This window comes from Anarrhichthys ocellatus, unplaced genomic scaffold (genome assembly GCF_004355925.1).
Source record: "Anarrhichthys ocellatus isolate YVR2014 unplaced genomic scaffold, GSC_Weel_1.0 scaffold61, whole genome shotgun sequence".
Lineage (NCBI taxonomy): Eukaryota > Metazoa > Chordata > Actinopteri > Perciformes > Anarhichadidae > Anarrhichthys > Anarrhichthys ocellatus.
In genome coordinates, this window is record NW_022280091.1 from 881,402 (window position 1) to 903,228 (window position 21,827).

Genomic DNA, 21,827 nt, shown 5'->3' on the forward strand with positions numbered 1-21,827 from the left:
CCCAGAGAGCTACAATCATCTAATCAGTGCAGCACTCCTGGAGCCCATGACTCTTTGTAGCTGCTTTTAGCTTATCCGCCAGCTATTAGCTTGCCTTACTAAATTGATAACAGGTACACCTTACACTGGCCACAGTCTTCTACTGCAAAGTAGTAGTAAGCTCCACTTACCTCACCATCTGACTGCATGGGCTGCATCTGTCTTATCCAGAGGCGAAGCTCAAAGCCCCAATGAATTCCACCCCATCCATCCTGAGCACCAGTCCACCAACCCTATTTTAAAGAGTCCCTCCAATGCTAGAGTCATTTGGTATTTTTTTGTTATTTGAATACATATCCTTAAATGTTCACCTCACATTCCACTTGCAATTATTGATAGACCTCCAAGGCTCTCAGCACTATAGTTTCTTGAGTTGAGACTTGCAGACTGCTGATGATGACTATGAACTAGCTTGTGACTTCAACATCGACATTGACAACCCAAAGAATAGTGATGCGAATGAACTTAATGCACTATTTGACACTTGCGGCCTGTCTCAGCATGTGAAGGACCCAACCCATTCTCCAGACATACGCTGGACTTGATCATCACTAAATGTCTCTGTATTTCAACACTGGTTAGGGATTTGGCTCTACCCGATCATTTCTGTATATTTCTTTATTTGTCTGTCCTCAAACTCGAGCTATGGTTGTTAAAAAGAGGTTCTTAAATGACCATATTGCTGCTCCTTTTACACAAACAATATCTACAACTTCAAATGAAACATCAGACTCTGCTGAATAACTTAAATTCCAAAACATTGTATATCATAATCAAAATCGGCAAAATACAAGATAATCACTCATAAACAGAAAGCACCCTGGAGACGTGAACCAAATGTAAGGCTAACGAAACATAAAACCAAACTTCAAACACTAAACACGTTATCTACAAAGCCATGCTCCTCTCCTACAATAATACAATTTGCAAAGCAAGTCGATCCAACAAAAATAAAAACAAGGCCCGCACCTTATTTGCTACCATAGAAAGACAAATCCCACCCCCTTCAAATAGCTCCTGGATTTCTCTCAGCTGATAATTGTAATGAATTTATGTCCTTTTTTTAAAACAAATTGATGGTATCAGACTTGATATTAGTTCAGATATTAGAAATTATACTTGCTATTAGGAACCATAATTCCAAGAGCATGCCCTTGACCTGTGGTGTCCCTCAAGGGTCAATTCTCAGCCCACTCCTATTTAATCTGTTTACGCTCGCACTTGGCCACCTCCTTCAGAACAACATCCCTATTATTATAGTTATGCTGATGATTTTCAAATATACTTAGCTCTCTCGTTAAATGACTAAAGGTCCATAGAGATATTGTGCAAATGCAATGGAAACTGGCTTTAGCGAAAGCCTTTCGCATTTTCAATATCTGAAGGTAGTGATGTGTATCAAAACCTGGTATTAAACGGGCCCCTGTGCTGAATAATTAAAGATCATAGTACTGATAAGCCCCGACGTTACTGGTGCTTTTTATTAGTACTTTTTGATGTTTTCATGTCATTTATTATCACGCTGCAGCACGCATTTACTCAGCTCAGCTCTCTCTGTCGGGCTGATCTCCTCAAACTACACACGCACACACACACACACACACACACACACACACACACACACACACACACACACGCGCGCGCACACACAAAAACAGACACCAGGTGAACCAGGTGAAGGGAAGGATACTCGAGTTGACGGCAACTAGCTTTTTAGACAAAGCAGCCAGGTGGACAGAAGACAGGAGGAATGACTGACATTGACGGATGTCTGTGTTATAAATATCTTGTAGAAGAACCGAGTATTGATAAGAGTATCTCCTAGTAATATTAAAATCCTAAAGTTACCTATCCTCACCTGTAGACCACCGTAGTTCTCCGACACACTTGAAAAAGGAGGGCCTGAGCTGAGGGGTATTTAGTTGGTTGCAACCTGCCGTAAACCACTAGAGGCCAATAAAGCGTACACAATGTCCCTTTAAATCTTTGCCCTGGTTGCCATTAAGCCAAAGAATTTAAAAGTTGTATTACTTGTGTGTAAATCTCTACATGGAGTTGGCCCTAAACACATAACTGACATGCTGGAGCGATAAAACCCTTGCGGGGACCTCTTAGATCACTGGGGGATAGATTGCTAGTGGTACACTGGGACAATGTCAACACAGAGAAGCGTCTTTCAGTCATTACGCAGCACAGCACTGGAACCAAATGACTGATGCCCCGCACACTGCAGTTTTTATATCCAGACTGAAAGCATTTTTATACTTTTAAACTAAATGTTTTGAAGTCCAACACCTCATCATCGTTGTCTCATTATTACCATCATTTTGAATCTTTTTTATATTCTTTAAAATAATGTACAACTTAATAAACCCATCAACCAAGAGTCTTCACTTCGCTTTGCGTGATTCATCTCCGGTGGGTAACAGACAGTGTGTGCACTGCAGTGTGTTTGAGGTAACTTCCATCATTCGGCCGGGCAGCGTTGTGACACGGTTGCTGGCCGCGGAGCCGCCAAGCTGTCACTCCGTGGACAACTGAGTCTCCAAACTGCCGCTGAGACAGCTAAACAATGACAATGATGGAGTTATGAAATGACTCCACCACATAATACCTCATGTACTTAAATATCAGTGGTTCTCGACTCCGGGGGCTACTTTCTATATTTAGTCCAAGGGATTTTGAAACGCAAGTGCAAGGAAAGCCTGAAATACAGTTAGTGTCAGCTACTGCAGAGGTACGCTTACACACAGTGAGTGTTATGAGAGACCTGTTTGGACATGATGCAGAGGAAACCTGCTGGTTATTTTCAATTCCAATTGATATACGGTCGCACAGCACCGTTCGACAGAGCTGTAGTTGTGAATGCTAGCTTGTGGTGTACGAGTGTGCACTAGCTGAGGCTGATAATAACAGGGCGAAGCCATGAGGGGATGTGACACTGCAGCTGTTGGCCCCTGCAGAGTGTTACCACACACAGTCCTGTTTATTCAACACACGGTGGAGGGGAGTGCCAGACTCACAATGTTCAGCTTTTCATTACTGTATATGGGCTGCCCGTCTTTTCATTTTGAGCTGTCTTTCTCTGCTTTTACTGTTTCTGCGGATTCTTCACCGTCTCTCCCTCTCTGGCTTCTCTATCTTTACGTCACATCTTTCTCTCTCGGCTTTTCTCTCTCTAATCTCTCTCTCTCTCTCTCTCTCTCTCTCTCTCTTCCCTTATTTTCCCGCTTCTGTTATGCATCAAAGTAAGCCAACGCTCTCCGGCAAGCACCGGCTCAAAGCTCACATTCTCAACCCTTCAAAGCCACTGCTTGTGTGCAAGTGAAGAATAAAATGAAAAGAAATTTGACTTTTTTATTTCTTTATTTTTGACATGCTGAGAGATAATGTTTGGTAATGTTTGTAAACAGGGGAATAATATGAATGGGATTCATCCTCCAGCAATGACTGACTGGACACAATACCTGAAAATAGTGTTTTCTTTTATACAGCTGTTGATGCATTCATTTTCTCTCTTCTTACGCACAATACAGAGTTGATCTGTAGCTCTGCAAAGCCAGACCTTTACATGGAATACTGGAAAATAGAAAGTAGATCTGTGCAGTTGGTTAGCAAATTCAAAGGGAGGCAGCTCATGTCTGCTGCATATTTGAACAGCACAGTTGGTGATGCACATCACAGGGAGGCTACAAACCTAAATGTGTTGTTCACTGATATAGAAGATGGGTGTCCTGCTACAGTTTCATACAGATAAGACTCTTGTTTAGTCTTGTTTCCTGTCTTGACTAAAAGCTGATTTATTGCTTTTCAGCAGTATTTTTGCATTTAAAAAGCCAGAATGGCATGTGCTCCTGTCCCTGAAGAGTCAGCAGCCAGATGTAGCAACAAAGTCAAGAAGAAAATGTTTTTTTTTGGATGAAATTAACACAAATGTTGCAGTCGTACAAATCAGACAGCCTTGTTGCAGATCACAACCTACATCATCAGTTTGTTCAGGTGTGGCATCGTGCTCGTTCACAGTTCTTTCCCCCACTTTGTGGTACAATCGACCAATCAGAGCTGTATTGTTTCATTAAGAATGGGGACGTCATCTTCCTAGGAAACAGAAAAATGGCTACAAAACTGGTGAAAAGTGTTTGACCGTCACAGAGGCACACGCTGTTGTAAGTTGACTGACAGAAATAGCAGCTCTTAAAGGGACAGTTCATCCCAAAATCCAAATTTTTCTTCTTATCTGCATTTCTATTTATCAGTCTAGATTCTTTTGGTGTGAGCTGCCTATGTTTGGAGATATCTGCCAAAGAGTTGTCTGCCCTCTCTCCATTAAAATGGGACTGTATGGTACTCGACATATGGTGCTCAAAGAAATATCTATTTCCAGAAATCATGACCCGGTTATTTAAGATAATCCACATACATGTATTGATAAATAGCACTACAGGTGAGAGGAAAAATATGTATTTTTATAATTCTTTTTATTTTGGGGTGAACTGCACCTTTAAGTTGACATATTTATTTTATACCTACAACAGTTGGTCAATTGCTTGGACTGTAAGAAACAGTAACAGACGCTTTTCACAATTTTCTGTCATTTTTGAGACAAAAAAACATTCCATGATTAATCACGACGATGGACAATGCCTGTTATTGTTCCCAAGGGGAGGGAGCGGTGGTGTTCAGGGACGTTTTGTTTCCGATGAAGCGGCTACATATATCCGTCTCTGTTGTGATGAGACCTCATTATGTTGAATCATCAGTCATGTACCACAGAAAAGCGGAGACGGTAGAGGGCCATCCGCACATGACTCGCACATGCAGTTCACTATAGGCATGACCCTCCCCCACCCCCAGCACACACAGCTAGCAAGACTTAATATACAGTCCACTTCTGTCAGCCCGGGTTAGCTTGTGTTAGTTGTAGTTCATGTGTGTGCATGTGTAGATGACTGGGTGGTGCCAGCCTGCAGACTGTCACTGTCAATGAGACAATATATGGAGAATTTTGGGCCCTGCAGCCTAATCTGGAGGAAGTCATGTGAGGAGTAAAGTCAAAACAAAACTCAGTTAATAATATTAGCAAGACAATTTGTCGCTTCCTCCACCCAAAGGGGCCAAACCTATAATTGAGCTACCAATATAAGTGGCCTGTAATTGAGCGATTATAATTGACCTCAGGTGTGTCGGCGTCATAGAGCCGGAGGAATGCGATCATGTGCGTCTCCTCTCACATCGCCACGAACGCAGTCTCAATGCGTAAGAATGCTTCTATATTTGTGTGCTAACAGTGCAGCAGAGTGTAAGTAGGTATTTTTTCATACTAATGGCATCTTTAGCAGGACGGTTTCTATGGAAACCGAGTTGCCACGGAAACACTGCATGTCTCTTTGACTTAGAAATGTCTTTCTCGATCCCCTCACTCCTCCCCTCTCCACGTGTCTCTCCATCACTTCCCGGTCCTCTTCTTCCTGACTTCCCCCGACTTTGACAGGCCAGCTGCTGTCAGTCAAAAACCCCCTGTGCCGATGGAGGAGACGCGCACCACAAATGGAGGAAACAGAGGGTTGGCATCTGTGCTCTCCAAGAAAAAAAAGGAAGAGGAAGAGGAGGGAGGGAATCTTTTTTACAAGGTGGGGGTGCTGTTTTTTAATCAAAAGCAACATATTGAAATAGGAAGGAAATGTCAAATGGCATTCAAAAGATAATGATGATGAGGAGGATGTGGCGCAGAGAAGAGCGGGAGGACTGAAGGAGGAAAGGGAAGGCTACAAAGACACAGAGAGAGAGAGAGAGATAGCTGATGAAAGGGAAGGGGAGAAGTGATTGATTTTGCTCTCTCTGATGCCTCTGGTATCTGTGTAACCATGCTCCAACACTTATCCAGCCTATCTGATTTAACGGCAAGCGCGATGAAGGGAAGAGAGAGAGAGAGAGAGTGAGAGAGAGAGAGAGACAGAGAGATACATGCATACAGAGATGGAGACTTTCAGAGAAAGAGGGTAGAAAAAGTGCAAACAGATAGAGAATGGGAGTTATTGGGCCGGGTGTACAAAATGAAAATGTGGAGAAAGTCATTCCCCCGGTGCTGATGGATGTCTAAAAGAGGGCGAATGAGAGTAATGCTTGCAAGGGAAGTGGAGGGCGGGAGGAGAAACAGAAAAAAAGGAGACGGAGTCGAGGCGTGCAGGAGAAAAAAGAAAAGTGCATCATGACAAGGTTTTTGAACCGCATGTCTCTCAATCCACGCTGCGCTTGACTCCAGCCTGCACTCTCACCTCGTGCACTTGTTAGCGACGGAAGGGGAATTGAAAAGGCAGGGCGTATGGATGTAGGCAAGTGGGAGGGAGAGGCAGAGCGAGGACAGAGGGCAAATGTGTGTTTTGACACGGTTAAAGGCTGACGTAAAGCTCCTGTATGGAAAAAAACACCTGTAGATCGGCCGAGGACCATGTGCACTGCACTGCAGTACACAGTGAACAGCATTTATCCTTAATTTACTACTGTCCAAGCTGATACGTTATACTTTTTATTATACTTATTTTTTTTTAAAAACATTTTCCACTATTTAATGTCCTATTGCATTTACCGTAAATTCCCAAATAGAGGCCTTTATTCATCTGGAATGCAGAAAGCTTTCCTGGTGGGCTTTTAATGTGAAGCATCTTCAGGAAGTGTCAGTTTCATTTACCGTAGTTTAAGAGCAATGCAAAGTAAAACTGATTGGAAAAACATTTGAGGTGAAATGGAAACAGGACATTAACCCCGTCCTGCCTCATGGTGTTTGCTCCTCACTGTGCCGCAGCTGCAGAAGCGGTAGATGCTTACGCTAAAACAAACACAATGGAAATTATACGAATTTTACTTTATCATTCAGCAAATATCGACCAAATAGGTCGCTGATTTTACTGCATGCGTGCTGGTAAGGTTACCTGAAGGCAAAATCATTGTTGCACCGCTACAGGTCACTGAATCTGATGGGTCACAGAATACAGTGTAACACTGGCGCCATGCGGAGGCAGAGCTCTCATCCTTCTGCAATGATCAAATACCACAAGTTCTTATTTTAACAGCAGATAGATATTTAAGAAAAGAACATGTTGGCTATCCACTTTGTGATGAGTACCTTCTCAAAACGCTTAACTGGCGGCAATCCTTCATGTTCAGTCAGTTGTGTCGCAGTGGAGTATAATATCTGTAAAATAGATATTAGAGAAGGAATTATGACTTGTTTAACTTCCTAACACTAGCTTTATGTGTGTGTGTGTGTGTGTGTGTGTGTGTGTGTGTGTGCGCTTCGTGCAGGCTAGCTAACTCCTTGTGGGAGTAACTGTTATTTGTAGTAGTTTAGATGTGTTTGATTTGATGAACATCAGTTGCAGAGAAGCAAACACATCTGACTGGAGCCCGGTCACTGTGACAGCCTCACCTTCAATGTGCAATTGTGTGTACGTTGAAAGCAAAAAAAGAGGACACTTTTCTGGCGATACACCTTTTTCTTTTTCATTGCAGCGGTCTTGACTCGACATTAGAGGAAAAGCACAGGTGCAACTTATAATATTGACAATGTGTCAGTTACATTCCATGGCCCTGTTAGCCTTTCCAGTGAACTACACCATCAGAGTTTTCCCACCTCAGGCTTGGAGACTAAATTTTGTAATTAACTGTGCCGTTGAATTTGAAAGATTTAAGCAGACATGGAGGGTCAAAACAATTGGTATTTGTTGCACTATGGGAAATGTAGGACTCAGGTGCTTGGGATCTCTGCTGCTCCTGCGCTCATAGAAAGCCTATGAGGCTGAAAAACAGATGGAAGTAATTGAAAAGTAAAGTCAACAGAAAATGCAACTCTGTTTACTTTAAGGATTTATCTGAAAGCAACATTTTTTTATCAATATTCAATCTAATTGTCTATATCCAGGCTTGGTTATACTCCCCCCTCCCTCTCTTACTCTCACACACACACACACACACACACACACATACACACACACACATACACATAGCTACAGATGACAGCACGCCAGTTGATTAGCCAGGTCATGTGTTATCGGGGTGAGGTCTAATCGAGTCTCTGGCTCCTTTTCTATTGGTGTTTTTTGGCCAAATCAGCATGCAAAGCACCCATGTGTCGTAACGTGATTAATTACCTGCGATTTCTTCAGCGCTAACGAGCTTAATCAACTCCTCGCAAAGGAGCTTTCCATTAACTTGCCGGGCCAAAGGTTGAGCTAAATGGACTCCCCCTCTACTCCCCCCTCCCCCTCCCCACTTCCCTCCCATCGTCTTACTCGGCTTGCTGTTTCTGACAAGTGTTTCTTCCAGTTGATTGTTTTAATAGGTTTGCATTCGTGCCTCTTTTCTTCTCATTCCATTACACTGAACAGTCTGTTACTTGCCGGGCCGCTCTGCGAGCTTGGTTTCTTGGTTTCCTCCGCTGTTCTCCATCTTCATCTCTGCCTCTCCGTGTCAGGACAAGGCTTTGGGCTTGACTGACATGATGTGAGTGCTGCCGGAGCGTCAGATGTAACAGTAGGAGATTGAATCAGACAATTAATTGTATCCTGCTCGTGGTGCACACAGCGGCGATAGCGATGGAGCGGCGGAGAAAGCTTGAGGCAAACACTAGATTCTTGTGCTTTCAGGGGAGCCTTTATATATATATGTGTGTGTGTGCATGTGTGTGTGTGTATGTGTGTGTGTGTGTTTATAAGAGTGAATGTGTTTGTGAGACAAGGAGATTAATTTGTCCTGATTAGACATTGAGTTGACGATTACGTTTCGGTTGTGGTGCAGAATTGAAGACACAATGGAGTCTTTTAGAGAGGACTTTAGAAGCTCTCTGGTGTTTTAATGGATGCTGATGTTAGGGTGCTGGCCTTACCACTTCTGGCTTACAGTAAGAGATCATACTGAAAAAAACAAAACAATCTTATGCTAATGTGCAATATCTCTTTATGTCTATATAGCTTTAGCTATTAGCCAAGTAGTTAATCCACTAATAGATCAAAAGAAAAAAAAAACTCTCAATTTTGACAGTATTTGTTTACTGTCAAAATGCCGTAACTTCTAAAATGTGAATATTTTCTGGTTTTATTTGTCTACCATGAAAGTAAATTGAAAATGTTGGTGTGTCTTTGACTGTTGGTCTGACAAAACAGGACATATGAAGATGTCACATTGAGCTTCGGGAACATTGTATCTTTTGACATTTTATTGATTCACTGGGAAAAACATCAACAGATGAACTGATACTGAGCACAGAAGCAGCTCAATATGCATGCATGGATAATAAAATGATGAGCTGCGAGGTACTGACTATCTTAAATGTTTCGTTTTAATCATGTCATTGAAAGTCTTTGGTTGCTGGATGCTTTGTGTGTGCTCCTGTTAGTGTTGACGAATCCTACCAGAGCTGTTTGTCTCTCACTCAACTTGATTAATCTGATCAAGCAAAGGTACAGCTAGGGATGGGTATCAATAGGGTTTTATCGATACTACTACTCTTGGCTCTACTCTCGAGCCAATACTCCTTATTGGCTCGGTTCTTTATCAATGCTCTTTAGGGGTGTCCCCGACTAAGAATTATAGTCAGATCTGATTGGTCAAGTCTTGCCTATCGTTGACTGATTATCATACAGTATATATATATATATATATATATGTATGTATTTTGGCTAATCAATCTTACTATTGCTAGCCTTTTAATACACAGGTTTGTTACTAATCCCAAGGTACAGCACAAGTGGCCCTTCCATTGACCCAGTATGCCTCCAGGCATATTTCCACTTCCTAAATTAACGGTATTGAAAGCAATAATTGAATAATTGGCTTTTTAAGTGACAATTGGATTTAAAGTCAGAAAGTATAACATTCAAACAGAGTGCAACACAAGGGACTTTTATTCCCTGAGTGACGACTGAATGCAGCCGCCTACTCCGAGTCTGTCAGCAGTGGGCTAACACTGCTCGCTTAGCCGAGTATAAGCCATGTGGCACTCTGCCTTGTTAATTTCCTCAGCCAGTGATTGAGCCCATTTCTCCCTACTTGGTATGAGATAAGCAGATGATGTCATTGTTACTAAGTGCCATATCAACTTGATGAATCAGGATGAAGCTCTCTCAACTAGACAGCATGTGAACATGCGGCTTAGCTGCTAGCTGTCAGATTTGTGGGTGATGGATACTGTAACTGGTTTGTTGCTAAATGTTGACAAAAAGTAAAATGTCAAAACATGATCATTAACGTTTTAACAAGAAAAGACCTGCTTGAGGTTGCAATATTTACTACGGAGTAAAAGAAAGCGTTGTTGTTATTATTGCCAGTGGAGCTAAGAAGTAAAGTTAACCCTCCCATTCGTGATAGAGGAATTAAAATCACTGCTCTGGAAATGTCCTGCTCTCTGCCTATTAGATATAGAAATTGACATGTGTTCATAGACATCGTGACCTCACCCATTGGTTTGTGGACTGCAGTATTAAAGCCTCAGGTTCAGATGCCATCCTGGATTACGGCCGTCGCCATGTTGTTTTTTTTTGCAACCGATAAACGGAAGTTACCGTATTTGGAATGCAGAGGAGTGACAAGGTGACGCCGTCTACGGCTCTGCCAGCGACCTGTCAAGTAAGCCCGTCCTAAAGCATACTATGATTTATGGTTTATTTCACTCTTCCATCATTTAATAAATGAACATCATGCTGTATTGAAGAAGACTTGAAACTAGAGATTGAGACCATAAACTCATGTTCACAATGTTTACCGAGGTAAATAATATTACACAAAAAGGCCCACAAGAAGTTAAAAGTTGAACTCGAGGCGTGACGCAGACAGTGTGAATGCTTACTGAAAGGCTTATTGCCTGAAATCACAGCTCCATCTACGGCAAGAGTAGATCTATAATTGCAGTAAACTATCATTTTTAGTGTGATCGCAGTTGTTAGGGTTAGTTAAGCCAGAAAACAAAAAGATACCTTGGGTATGTTGAATTGCTTTGTTATGCATGCCACAGGTGGGAAAGTCCCTAGTGAGGGAATTAACAGATAACTATGTATCGGTCTTGATACACTTTCCAAGACATTTATGTAAATAAAGGTTTACATAAAAAAACTCACTTAAGATTTAACCACAATAATCTGCTTCCACAGCGTTGTTTTGATTCTGTAAACTGGTAGAAGTTATTTCGCTTTTTTGCACATGGCAACATTTGTGTGTATGTGTGTGTGTGTGTGAGAGAGAATGTGTTTGCCAGTTCTGACTGTGAACTGGCAAACATTCATTATATTTGTAAATTTCCGAATTATAAAATGTGTGTAATACTATATTCCTGTAGATATCTCTGTAAAAGCATTTATTTTGTGCGTGTGTGTGCGTGTGTGTGCGAGTGAGTGTGTATGTGAGTGCGTGCGTGTCTAATTGAACCAATCCTATAAACCTCTGTGTCTGTGGCTGTTAAATCCACCAGAGAGGAGCAGGTTGTGTCCTGAGGTGTTGTCTTGTGTTCTCACATGGGGGTTGCTGCCAAGTGGCTTCAGGTACTTCTGTCAAGGTACCCAAACAGTTTGGAGGTGAAAGCACAAAGTTAAATGCGACAAAGACATTTCTGCTTCACAACATCGCTACACAGTTATCCACAGATGTTTCCTTCTTCTCTCACATCTAAGTGCTACTTCTGCATCTTGACCTTGATATATCAAAATGATTCAAGCTGCACTTAAGACAAGGACCTACAATTATGTGACAAGAGGCAAAGCACTGACTAAATGGGTTCATTGCTGGGTTAAATTATTATATTATGTTTACACACAAATAGCAAAATAAGCTAATTACATCCTATTTTCCTGCGTATTTATAGTTGCCATCATAACGTTCTTTTTTTAATCTCAAATAATACTATTTAAAAACAAACGATGTGGTTTAATACATGTTCTTTCTATCCCGTATTTTGTTGTTGCTCAGCGTGTTTTATGTTCTCAAAAGCCGCCTTGTATCCACGACATCACCTTGTGTAGAAAGCGCTGCCATCATTGTCGCTCCACTGGCTGCTGTGGGAGTGAATCATATTTCAGGCGCTCCTGAAATCATTTCCTCGACAAAAATAGCAAGAGTAATTCAATCAGAACATTATGGGATGTTTAAAACGAAGTGCGTCGAGTGAAGCCGGGGGAGAGAGGCGTCGAAAGCGGGGTCATTGATAATTAAACAGCCGAATATGTGATTAATTAACGCGCTGTGTGTGTGTGTGTGTGTGTGTGTGTGTGCGCGTGTGTGTGTCTGATTAGAAACACGATGATGAAGCACGTTGGGCTCAAACCGAGGAGGATTGACGGCGGCGGTTGGCGTCGCTCAGAGCGGGGAGAGATAGACGGAGGGAAGAAGATGAAAGGAGAGAGACGAGTGTGATGAAGTGGAAAATGCTGAGTGTTGGAGGGAACGATGTGTACACTTGCCACTTTGGTGTGTGTGTCTTTGTGAGCCCCTGTCTCTCTGAGTTCTGAGGGTTCACCCTGTTTTCTCAAGCGAGACTTCTCGCTATCTCTCTCAGCCTGAACAGCCCCCCCCCCTCTCTCTCTCTCTCTCTCTCTCTCTCTCTGCATTCCAATCCTCTCCCACCAGGGCTTGTTGAGCAGTGGGCCGATATGTCGCTCTCCCTCTGCAAATCTAATTGGAGACAGGCTTTCATTGGCATGACATGGAGATGAGTTTCCAAATCCTTTTAGCCCTTCCTGCTCGAGGCTCGCTCCCCTCGGCGCTTGTACAGTACGACGCGCTGACGCAGCGGAACCGGCTACGCATTCCAAAGCGTCCGTGGCAATCTGCGCGAAATCAAACGCACCCATTACTTGCTGTCTTAACGGGTTTAGATCATGGAGATAAAACCCCCCTAACGCGTCGCTGGCAGACATGTTTCATTTAAATATGACACGGAGATAGAGACACGTCAGCACTGTGGGGATCAGTCTGTGGGAAAAAATAGAAAAAACTTTGTGGTTGCATCTACACAGATGTGCGTGCGCATTAACATACCGCGGGTTTCAGTCATCCGCTGGGTCTCCAGTGAGTTCACCGAGAGTGCGGAGTCACTGTCTTCTCTGGAGGTCGTACCTCCGGGAGCGGGTATGAGACGCAGATGTTTAGTGGTACTAAGGCGGCTCCCTGGTGCCATATATGCACAAAGGTTGAATAAAGCCTCCCAAGTGATCCACTCCTCTACCAGCCTTTTTGTATTGGGGGGGGCTAATTCACACAAGTAACTGTTGCAGATTCAGTGCCACTACACCTCGACTATTTAGAGATTCCTGTGCTGAGGCTCAAAGTGAAAGTGGTGTTTGATGTGACTCAGATACTAGAAACAAGGGGGGAGGTTTGATCAGTGATACAAAGAAACAAAGACTAAACTGACAATAATACATCCATCGGTCGAGAACTGCCGCTGAAAAAAACAGGAGATTTGAAAGTACATCAGTGTCATGAATTTACATGATTTCTTTTATTTACATGCTCACGACACATCTCTTTATGGGATTTACCTGCACCGTGTCGTCTCAGCATAATGAACACAACAAAGCAAAAAAGATGAATGACGTCGCCTAAGGGAGATACAGGTCTGTATTGATGAACTCAAAAAATTGACAGATAGCAAACATAAACACGTCTTTAACACAAGGTCAAAAAAGCCCCATCAAACATTGAATCCAAACTGAGTCTTTCCTGGAAGAAACAACCATAAATATTTGTCTCGTTTCTGGTCACTTTTTATATTGAGTAGGATTTTTATTGGATTTGGGGAAGTTCACACTCTAGCGCCTGCAGCTAACATTATTTCTGATAATGCTACTTTACCTTACTTTAACAGTGAAAACACACAGAAAATATGTAATATGTAAGCTAAGCAGCAGAGCAGTGAAAGTTAGAACAACACAACAGTGTGATCTTACATTATACCTTCAACTTTTTCGAGGACAAACTAGTTCTATCCTGCAGCACAAGAACAACTTCTATGTGGATTGTTAGTTTATGTTGTTATGATTCTTACAGTTAACTTGTTTGCATCTTTTGGCCTTGTGTATATTTTGGATTTGCACCTCATTGATGTTTACCGGCCATGACAGCGACGCTGGTTTTGTTTTCACCTTGTGAGTCTGTGTGTGAGTCATCATAGCAGAATGTGTCCTGAAGACACTGGAACTACTACAGAAGAGGTTTTGAGTACATTGTCAGGTGTTTATATTTCTGTCTGTCCGTGGACAGATTTTCTCAACACCATAGCATCACAGAAGTGTAAGAGGCAGTTCCGAAACACACACACACACACACACTTTGCACATCTGTTACGATTTGTGTGTGTACTTCCTTCCTTCCGTTCTCGTAGCGACACATTAACACCCATCATCGAACTCGGCCTTCATTTTGATCTCAGCTACACACCTGTAAAACTATGTGACTGCATCTTGCACGGTTGATTGCGTTCCAGCACAACAAGTTAGAAAACGTAATGAGGTTTTTGCTCCAGCCAGGTTTGCCAATTTTAGCAACACTAATTATCTTGTTCATACAAACACCGTAGCAACATGTTCACAGATAGAAGTTGGACGGTATTGTATGTATGAATGATTTAATGAGACACAAGAAAAACAGAAGTGCTAACAAACAGCATATTACTACAACTTTGTCTTTTACTGTTTATGCGCGTAGCAGCCATCTTGGATTTTGAGTTCGGGCTTAGTTGGGTTTGTCTGACTTCTGGTGTAGAATTTGCGACTGGGAACTCAGAAATTCTAACTTCCAAATTCAAATGTAACGCATTAAACTCTCGGCAAAATACTCCAACCACCTGCTTTGGTAGTTCCTGCTCCAGTAGGTGTCTCCAGGACTCACAAGGGGAAAACAATACCATCCAAACGCTGTCGCAGCTGGTAAAAGCTGCTTTGGTCCACCACCGTCTCTAATCGAGGACCCACTGTTGTAAAATAATTGCTCATTATTTATTTTGAGTGTGAAATTGGCAGCCATTATTGCAAACAGCACACGTGCTGGACTGTAAAGTTTGACAGGGTAGCAACAGTAACTAAGGAGGGCGGGGCTTAGCAAACAGTCAGTTAACAAAGATGGATGGAAGAAGTGTCAGACATAATCTTAAATAATTTATGCCAAAAGATTGATTCATAAAATGCCTCTTCAACACGTCTCAACATATCTTAAAAAGTCCCTGTTCATACCCGTCCATCCTGCAGCCCCTCGTTAACCAAACCTGACAGCACAGATCACAAATGTAACTCACCTCACAGACAGTAACTTACAATTTAGAGAGAGGAGACACACACAATAAAAGCTTGAAAATGAGGTGACAAACCTCTTTCTTGGGCTCACGGTTGAGGAGAAGGATGATGTGAAGCGACAGGCAAGAAAGCAAGCGGGCGGCTCCGGTAATGACACACACAGATTTTCACCCTGCAGGACACTTCACACTTCTATGATGACATGATGTAAAAACAGGGCAGAGAGACAAAAGACAGGGTAGGGGTCGAGAGAAAGAGGAAGGGAGAAGGAAACCCTGAGACTAATGCCGTGAATAAAGGACAGACATGAAATAGTGGTGATTAGGAAGGAGTAAGTAGAATGAGATGATGATTAGCTGTAATCTAAGAAGGAGAGAATGAAGTAAGAAGTGCCCTCACGATCCCTCTGAATGGCAGGTTTGGTCTCACGACTGATTACACCTCTCTGAGCCCACGATTAGAATGATAACAAGACAAAGAGGGAGTTTAGGAGGTTGAAGGAGAAAGGGATACTGTGAGGAAAGAAAAAAAAAAAGTACGATCCAGAGCAGCAATGATGGAAAAGATAGTTGGTATCTGAAGTCGAGCTGAGGAGAGGCAGTTCACCCAAATAAAAAAAAAAGAATTCAAATGACCCAGTTGCTTCCAGTGGTATCTGACCATTGTTTTGGTTTGATTTGTCCAAGTTTTGAAATATTTCTCTCAGATTTCTGCTGGGCAGGTTGAAAGCATTGGAAAATCACATTTCAATAATTCATCATTAACGTGTCTTTCCAAAAGCAATGTCCCGGTTGCCCTGGATAATACACACAACGGAGCGGTTTTCATCGGAACTACTTTCGACAGAAGCAGCCAACATTTTAGAAATAGTGAGGTCACCCACCAAACCTCCCTCAGATAATAATGATAAGAAACCACAGAGAGAGTCTCAACTTCAGTGAAATTACTTGGATTTTTCATATTTTGTTTATTCAATGAACTGTTCAATTATATATAAAAGTCTACATGTGGTATTAAAGTCTGTTATCCTCACTGCCAAGAATGCAGTATTGTTGGAGAAATGCTAAATGCCTAAAGTAGTCTAATGTAAACATATTCAATCTAAGAATTCTAGAAAAAGCTTATAAAATGTGTTTGTTTTTAATTGTTGAATGTAAACCCTCCCTTCCCAAAGTCATATAAATTAATAAATTAATAAATAAGATAAGCAGGAAATTGCCTTAGTGGCCTCAATTGTGGCCTCAAAATAGTCCTTATGTTAACCTTTAACATCATGTTCTGTTGATTATCCACAGTAACCAGGACATTCCACTGTACAGAAGAGTGGAGACAGAAACTCTGAAATATCTCAAAATAAACCAAAACTACAATAAAAGGTGAACCGGCCCTTTAAAGGTATATCTAAGATATCTCATTTAGTTTTGAGGAAAGGCTCAGTAATTTCCCAAAACCTCTGGGCACTGTAGTTTTTAGTCCAACAGGAGTAAATAGCACATTTGCTGGGGACTATTTTCACCTGCGGATTAATACACACGGGGCTCACAGCAATATTATGGTGTATGTTGGTTGACTTAAAATCAGCCACAGTGGCCATGTTCATCACGACGAAGGTTGTCACCCAGTTCAACAGTGTGGCTCGTTGACGTATTTTTCATAGTCTGTGGCACAGAGAAATAAGTTACATCAGGCTGCACAACACTTGTTAGTTGGTGTTGGTCTGTTGGGGGACTTGTTGGCAATAATACAAATTTAAAGAATACCACCATCTTCATCCTGTAAAGACAGGAAGAGTTGTCTGATAGTGAGTTGTAGATAAAGACTGTATCCACAGATGGAATAATAATGTCAGGGTAAATTACACGTAGCACTCTTCTTGACAATTGATGGAAGTGTGAGGTGAGAGGTGAACATTGCATTAGCTGTCGTTCACCTAACTCGAGCGCACCTAACTCGAGGAGCGCTCAGCCTCCGGTATGACTAACATGTATGAGCGATTACACACGTGGATAGATACGCGTAGTTCCCGCCTGTTCTTATGAACGCACAGGAACGTGAAGCGGAGTGTAACAGTGCACCTAAGTGTTGTTCTGGGGGCCACATGTAAACAATCACTGAAGGGTGAATGTTTGAACTTTGGCTTTTAATTTTAAATTAAAGTTCCAGACAAGTGAAGTGAGATAATTGATCAGAACGCATTTACTGTGGTCCGCGCTGGTAATGCTGTGACGTGCCGAAGTTCCTTGATTTTTACGCTGTGCGTGCGTTAAATAATTAGCTGATAGCCTAGCTTAGCATTAAGACTGGAGGCAGGGGGGGAACAAAAGTTAAAAAGTTTTAAAAAATGACGCCTACCATTACATCTAAATCTCTAAAACATGTTGTTTCTTGTTTGTTTGACCTGTACATGAACAGAACTCTAACCTTGACAATTTGTGATGTCACAACCCAATACCAATATCAGGGCCTGCTTACTGACCTGATCCATCAGACAGAGCTGTAGTCTGAAAAGTTGCACAGAAGTGCTTGGCAGATGCACACATTTAAATTTGTTTAAAACGGCTTTATAGGTGTTATCAGGTGTATTTCTTCGAGTCGCACTGCAGCTGGAAAATCCATCCTGTCAGATTCAAGTAACGCGTTTGTGTCCGGACCAATCAGCGTCCTGTGAGGAGCTACTCGCGGCTACTCACTGTAGGTTAGCGCAGGTGCTGCAATAGCATAGTGTAGAGTATATCTTCATTGCAGGTTTATTATGATAAGATGAAACATCATTAATACAATGGATGAAATGAATGAAAAATATGTTGTATTATTGTTGGATATTCTGGAGTGCAGCTACAGAGCACACACTGATGAATAAAGCACAGCTCTAAACAGAACTCTATTTGTCCCTGAGGCTTGCAGTAGCTTGACACGCTCCACTATCATCGGTGCCCTACCTTCCTGTTCGCTCTCGTGCTCTGCATGACTCATGACCTTGTTTGCTGATTGGCTCCTTGCCTCTGGTTTCCAGGACGACCACTCCATGTTTTTCCAGTTTGGTCCGTCCATCGAGCAGCAGGCCTCCGTCATGTTGAACATCATGGAGGAGTATGACTGGTACATCTTCTCCATAGTCACCTCGTACTACCCTGGCTACCAGGACTTTGTCAACAAGGTAAAGCAACACATTACAGACATACATGTAGTATACAGTATACAGTATACTTCTGGGGACATAGCAGTAGGTGTGTATGCACATTACACATTATATACCACTAATCAATAAGTTGAGACCGAAAATTACAAAGAATATTATCTGCTAAGATAAAAGTATTCCTTCGCTCAGAGATGATTCCACAAGCAGAAGGATACTTTAACAGCTAATAGCCGAAAACATTTTCAACTACGGATTCAAATGAGAGATTCACTGTCACTCTGGGTCCCAGGCACGTTAGGTGTTATTACTTTTGTCTTTTAGGGACCCATTATAAGAGGCCAGACAAATACTGTATTTTTCATACTGTTTTCTTAACATTTGAACAGATGTGTGTCCTATCTATTTAAAAAAAAAAAGTGTTTGTGTTTATTTTGCTAGGACTATGTACAATTGATGAAATTAAACTATTGATGAAACCATTTCCGAGGACACAATTGTCTGGTTCTGAGACATAATTTCATGCCTTCAAAAATGATAAGGTTTGGCATGAGTTTGATGTAAGTGTAATGGAAGAGTTCCATTTTCTGATTGCTTTAATGGAAAAAAAAGGCAGATTGGCCAGCATGTCTTTTTAAATGCAGCCACTCAGTGAGCCCTCAGCCTCCTTATCTCCAGGGCTTAGAACAGACTCTTTAAAGGGGCTGGTATGAGATCCTGAATAACTTTGAACATCAGACACTCATCTGAGAAGAATGAAAAGTTCTTGAAAGTCAGCTAATCATATTTCTTTGTAAAATTGCAGCAGTGGCAGGGTCTTTCCTGTGAACAAAGTTAGAGTAACGATCCGGTTTAAAAGAAGAAGAAAAATCACGTATTAATTATACAGAGGTTCAAAACAGAGGTTTTGAATGAGGATATTTTGTCCATTAGCTTTATGTTGAATGCATAATGTATAGAGTCTTATATCAACTGCTATAGTTTGCTGTCCATAATGTATATCGGCTAAATATTTTGAAAACAAACATGTCAAAGCTCCAACGAGAAAAGCTTAAACCAGTTATTACCAGCACCATGAATCTCATTCTATCCTCCCTCAAGCAAAGCTCAAGCACACATGCACAGAAGAACATGCAGAGGAAAATGGTGATGTAATGGAATATACTGCACACAAAACGCTTTGTTCTGCCTGTTACTCAACATGAATAGATTCCCTAAAGGAAAACACAAATCTATCTGTCATCTAAATGCCACATTAAGCAAAAGGATCCGCAATCCTAAAAATCACTTCTGCTGCACATCCTGTATTAACCCTGTGGCCATAGAAAAATAAAATAGTCTCCATCTCAATGAGAGTTTCCTCTGTGGGGATAACGCCTTAAGATTTGGGAAAAGAGATTACCCAATCTCGCTCTTGTTACATTATTATTTATTTATTTAATGTCTCCCACTCCCAAGAGACGTGTAAAGACAGAATAGTTTAGCAATCTGGAAGATGGAGGAGGAGACATCTCAGTCGATTTCGTTCCAGCATCTCCTCTTAACAACTCCTCTGTTATGTGTGCAGCCTACACTTAAATAAATAAAAAAAATCCCACCTCCCTCGCCTGTCCAGGTCCGAAGTACCATCGACAACAGCTTCGTGGGCTGGGAGCTGCAAGAAGTCTTCCTGCTGGACATGTCCGTGGACGACGGAGACTCCAAGATCCAGAACCAGCTGAAGAAACTGCAGAGTCCTGTCATCCTGCTCTACTGCACGAAGGAGGAGGCCAGCACCATCTTCGAGGTGGCCCATTCTGTGGGCCTTACGGGTTACGGCTTCACCTGGATCGTGCCGTCGCTGGTGGCCGGAGATGCAGACCACGTTCCCGCTGTCTTCCCTACAGGTACACCCGAACACCAGGGGCTGGTCTCACAAAGTCACAGTTGTTGACTTTTGGCTTAACTGATTGTCAGACTTCAGATTGACGTTTAAACTCATCCGTTGCACAAAGCAGTCTAGGTCTTGTCTATTTAACCAGAGGGGCCAGGTTTGAACTCATTTAAGTCTCCTTAGTGTTTTAGAGCAAAAACACTGAAATCTGTATTACATTATTATGTGATCAGTTTTCAAAAAGCTTTGTATTGAAATGTGAGCACAAGTGGCAGATGGGCTTGTTTGCATATATGCAAATGTTCCCCTTGTCTGTTTGTCCTACATTGTGCCAGTCAGTGGTGGGGCGCATACTGATTCCTGTTAACCTCAGGTAAGTGAGTCTACAATCTTTGGGAGTTCATTTGGTCGTATCTGTTCTTTTTTTACATCGACTTACCGTGCAATATCTCACACAGATATGAGATAAATACAGACTGACAAACTTGACTTTTTCTATTGATTATTTTTATCGGTCATCATCTCATTAAGAGAATTCCCAGTGATGTTGTTCTGAAAAATATCTCTGCAGGAAAGACACCCTTTTGTCATTTTACACTGGCTCTCCCTTTGCATCCTTCCCCCTCACCAAACATGTTCGAAGCATTTTATTTGAAAGCGTTCACTCCCGTAGTTCCACATTTTCAACATGAGTGTAGAACCAGCAACAACACAGAGGCTGCCTGAAAATGCAGATTTGTCTTTTTTTCCAGCAGATTTACGGTGCAGGTTTCAAATGTGAACACAAAATTCAAACCAGCCACGACAAAAAAAAAAAAAAAAACGATCCACAGTTGTTCATGGGTGTGAGAAATGGATGCTGACGTTTGATCGCCAGCAGTTCCTCATGCTTGGAAAGCCAAGCATAACAAAATGAGATGAAGAGGGATCACCGTGGTCACGACTGACGCTCATATTCAACTAGTTTTTTCCACCTGACTTCAACCACGTGTGAGCATTTGGTTTTTTTAGAAACAGCAAAGTTAACAGCTCTACTCTGGCTTGGACCAAATTGACATATCGTACGTATGATTGCACTCTAGATTTGGTCTCTGAGTTTTGACTCTTCAGCCTCTTCTAAAATGCTTTCATTTTACGTTGCACACTCTTTCTTCCTCCCTCCGTCTCACACTTGTCTGCCTCCCTCGCCCTCCTTTTCATCCTTCTCCATATTTCCTTCTACACTTTCCACGCATCCCTTCCTCTCACCTCACATCCGTCCCTCGCTCTCTTTCCCAGGGCTTATCTCAGTGTCGTATGACGAATGGGACTACAACATCGAGGCCAGGGTGCGTGATGCGGTGGCTGTCATTGCCACGGCGACCTCCACCATGATGCTGGACCGGGGGCCACACACACTGCTGAAGTCCAGCTGCCTCGGGACACTTGACAAGAAAAGCTCCAACACCGGCCACTCCAGGGAAATACTGAAGTGAGTGAATGGGGGGGGGGGGGGGGGGGGGGGGGG

At 42.2% G+C, this 21,827-nt stretch overlaps 1 protein-coding gene across 8 annotated transcripts in view; it reads left to right on the top strand.

Moving 5' to 3' along the window:
- Positions 1 to 21,827, top strand: part of grin2bb (glutamate receptor, ionotropic, N-methyl D-aspartate 2B, genome duplicate b) — an 86,275-nt gene that overhangs the window by 32,857 nt on the left and 31,591 nt on the right. For all 8 annotated transcript variants that reach the window (XM_031872043.1, XM_031872041.1, XM_031872045.1 and 5 more), the window contains 3 exons: positions 18,325 to 18,468; positions 20,063 to 20,333; positions 21,599 to 21,791. In XM_031872043.1, the coding sequence (XP_031727903.1) occupies positions 18,325 to 18,468; positions 20,063 to 20,333; positions 21,599 to 21,791 (608 nt within the window). The remainder of the gene's footprint in view (positions 1 to 18,324; positions 18,469 to 20,062; positions 20,334 to 21,598; positions 21,792 to 21,827) is intronic.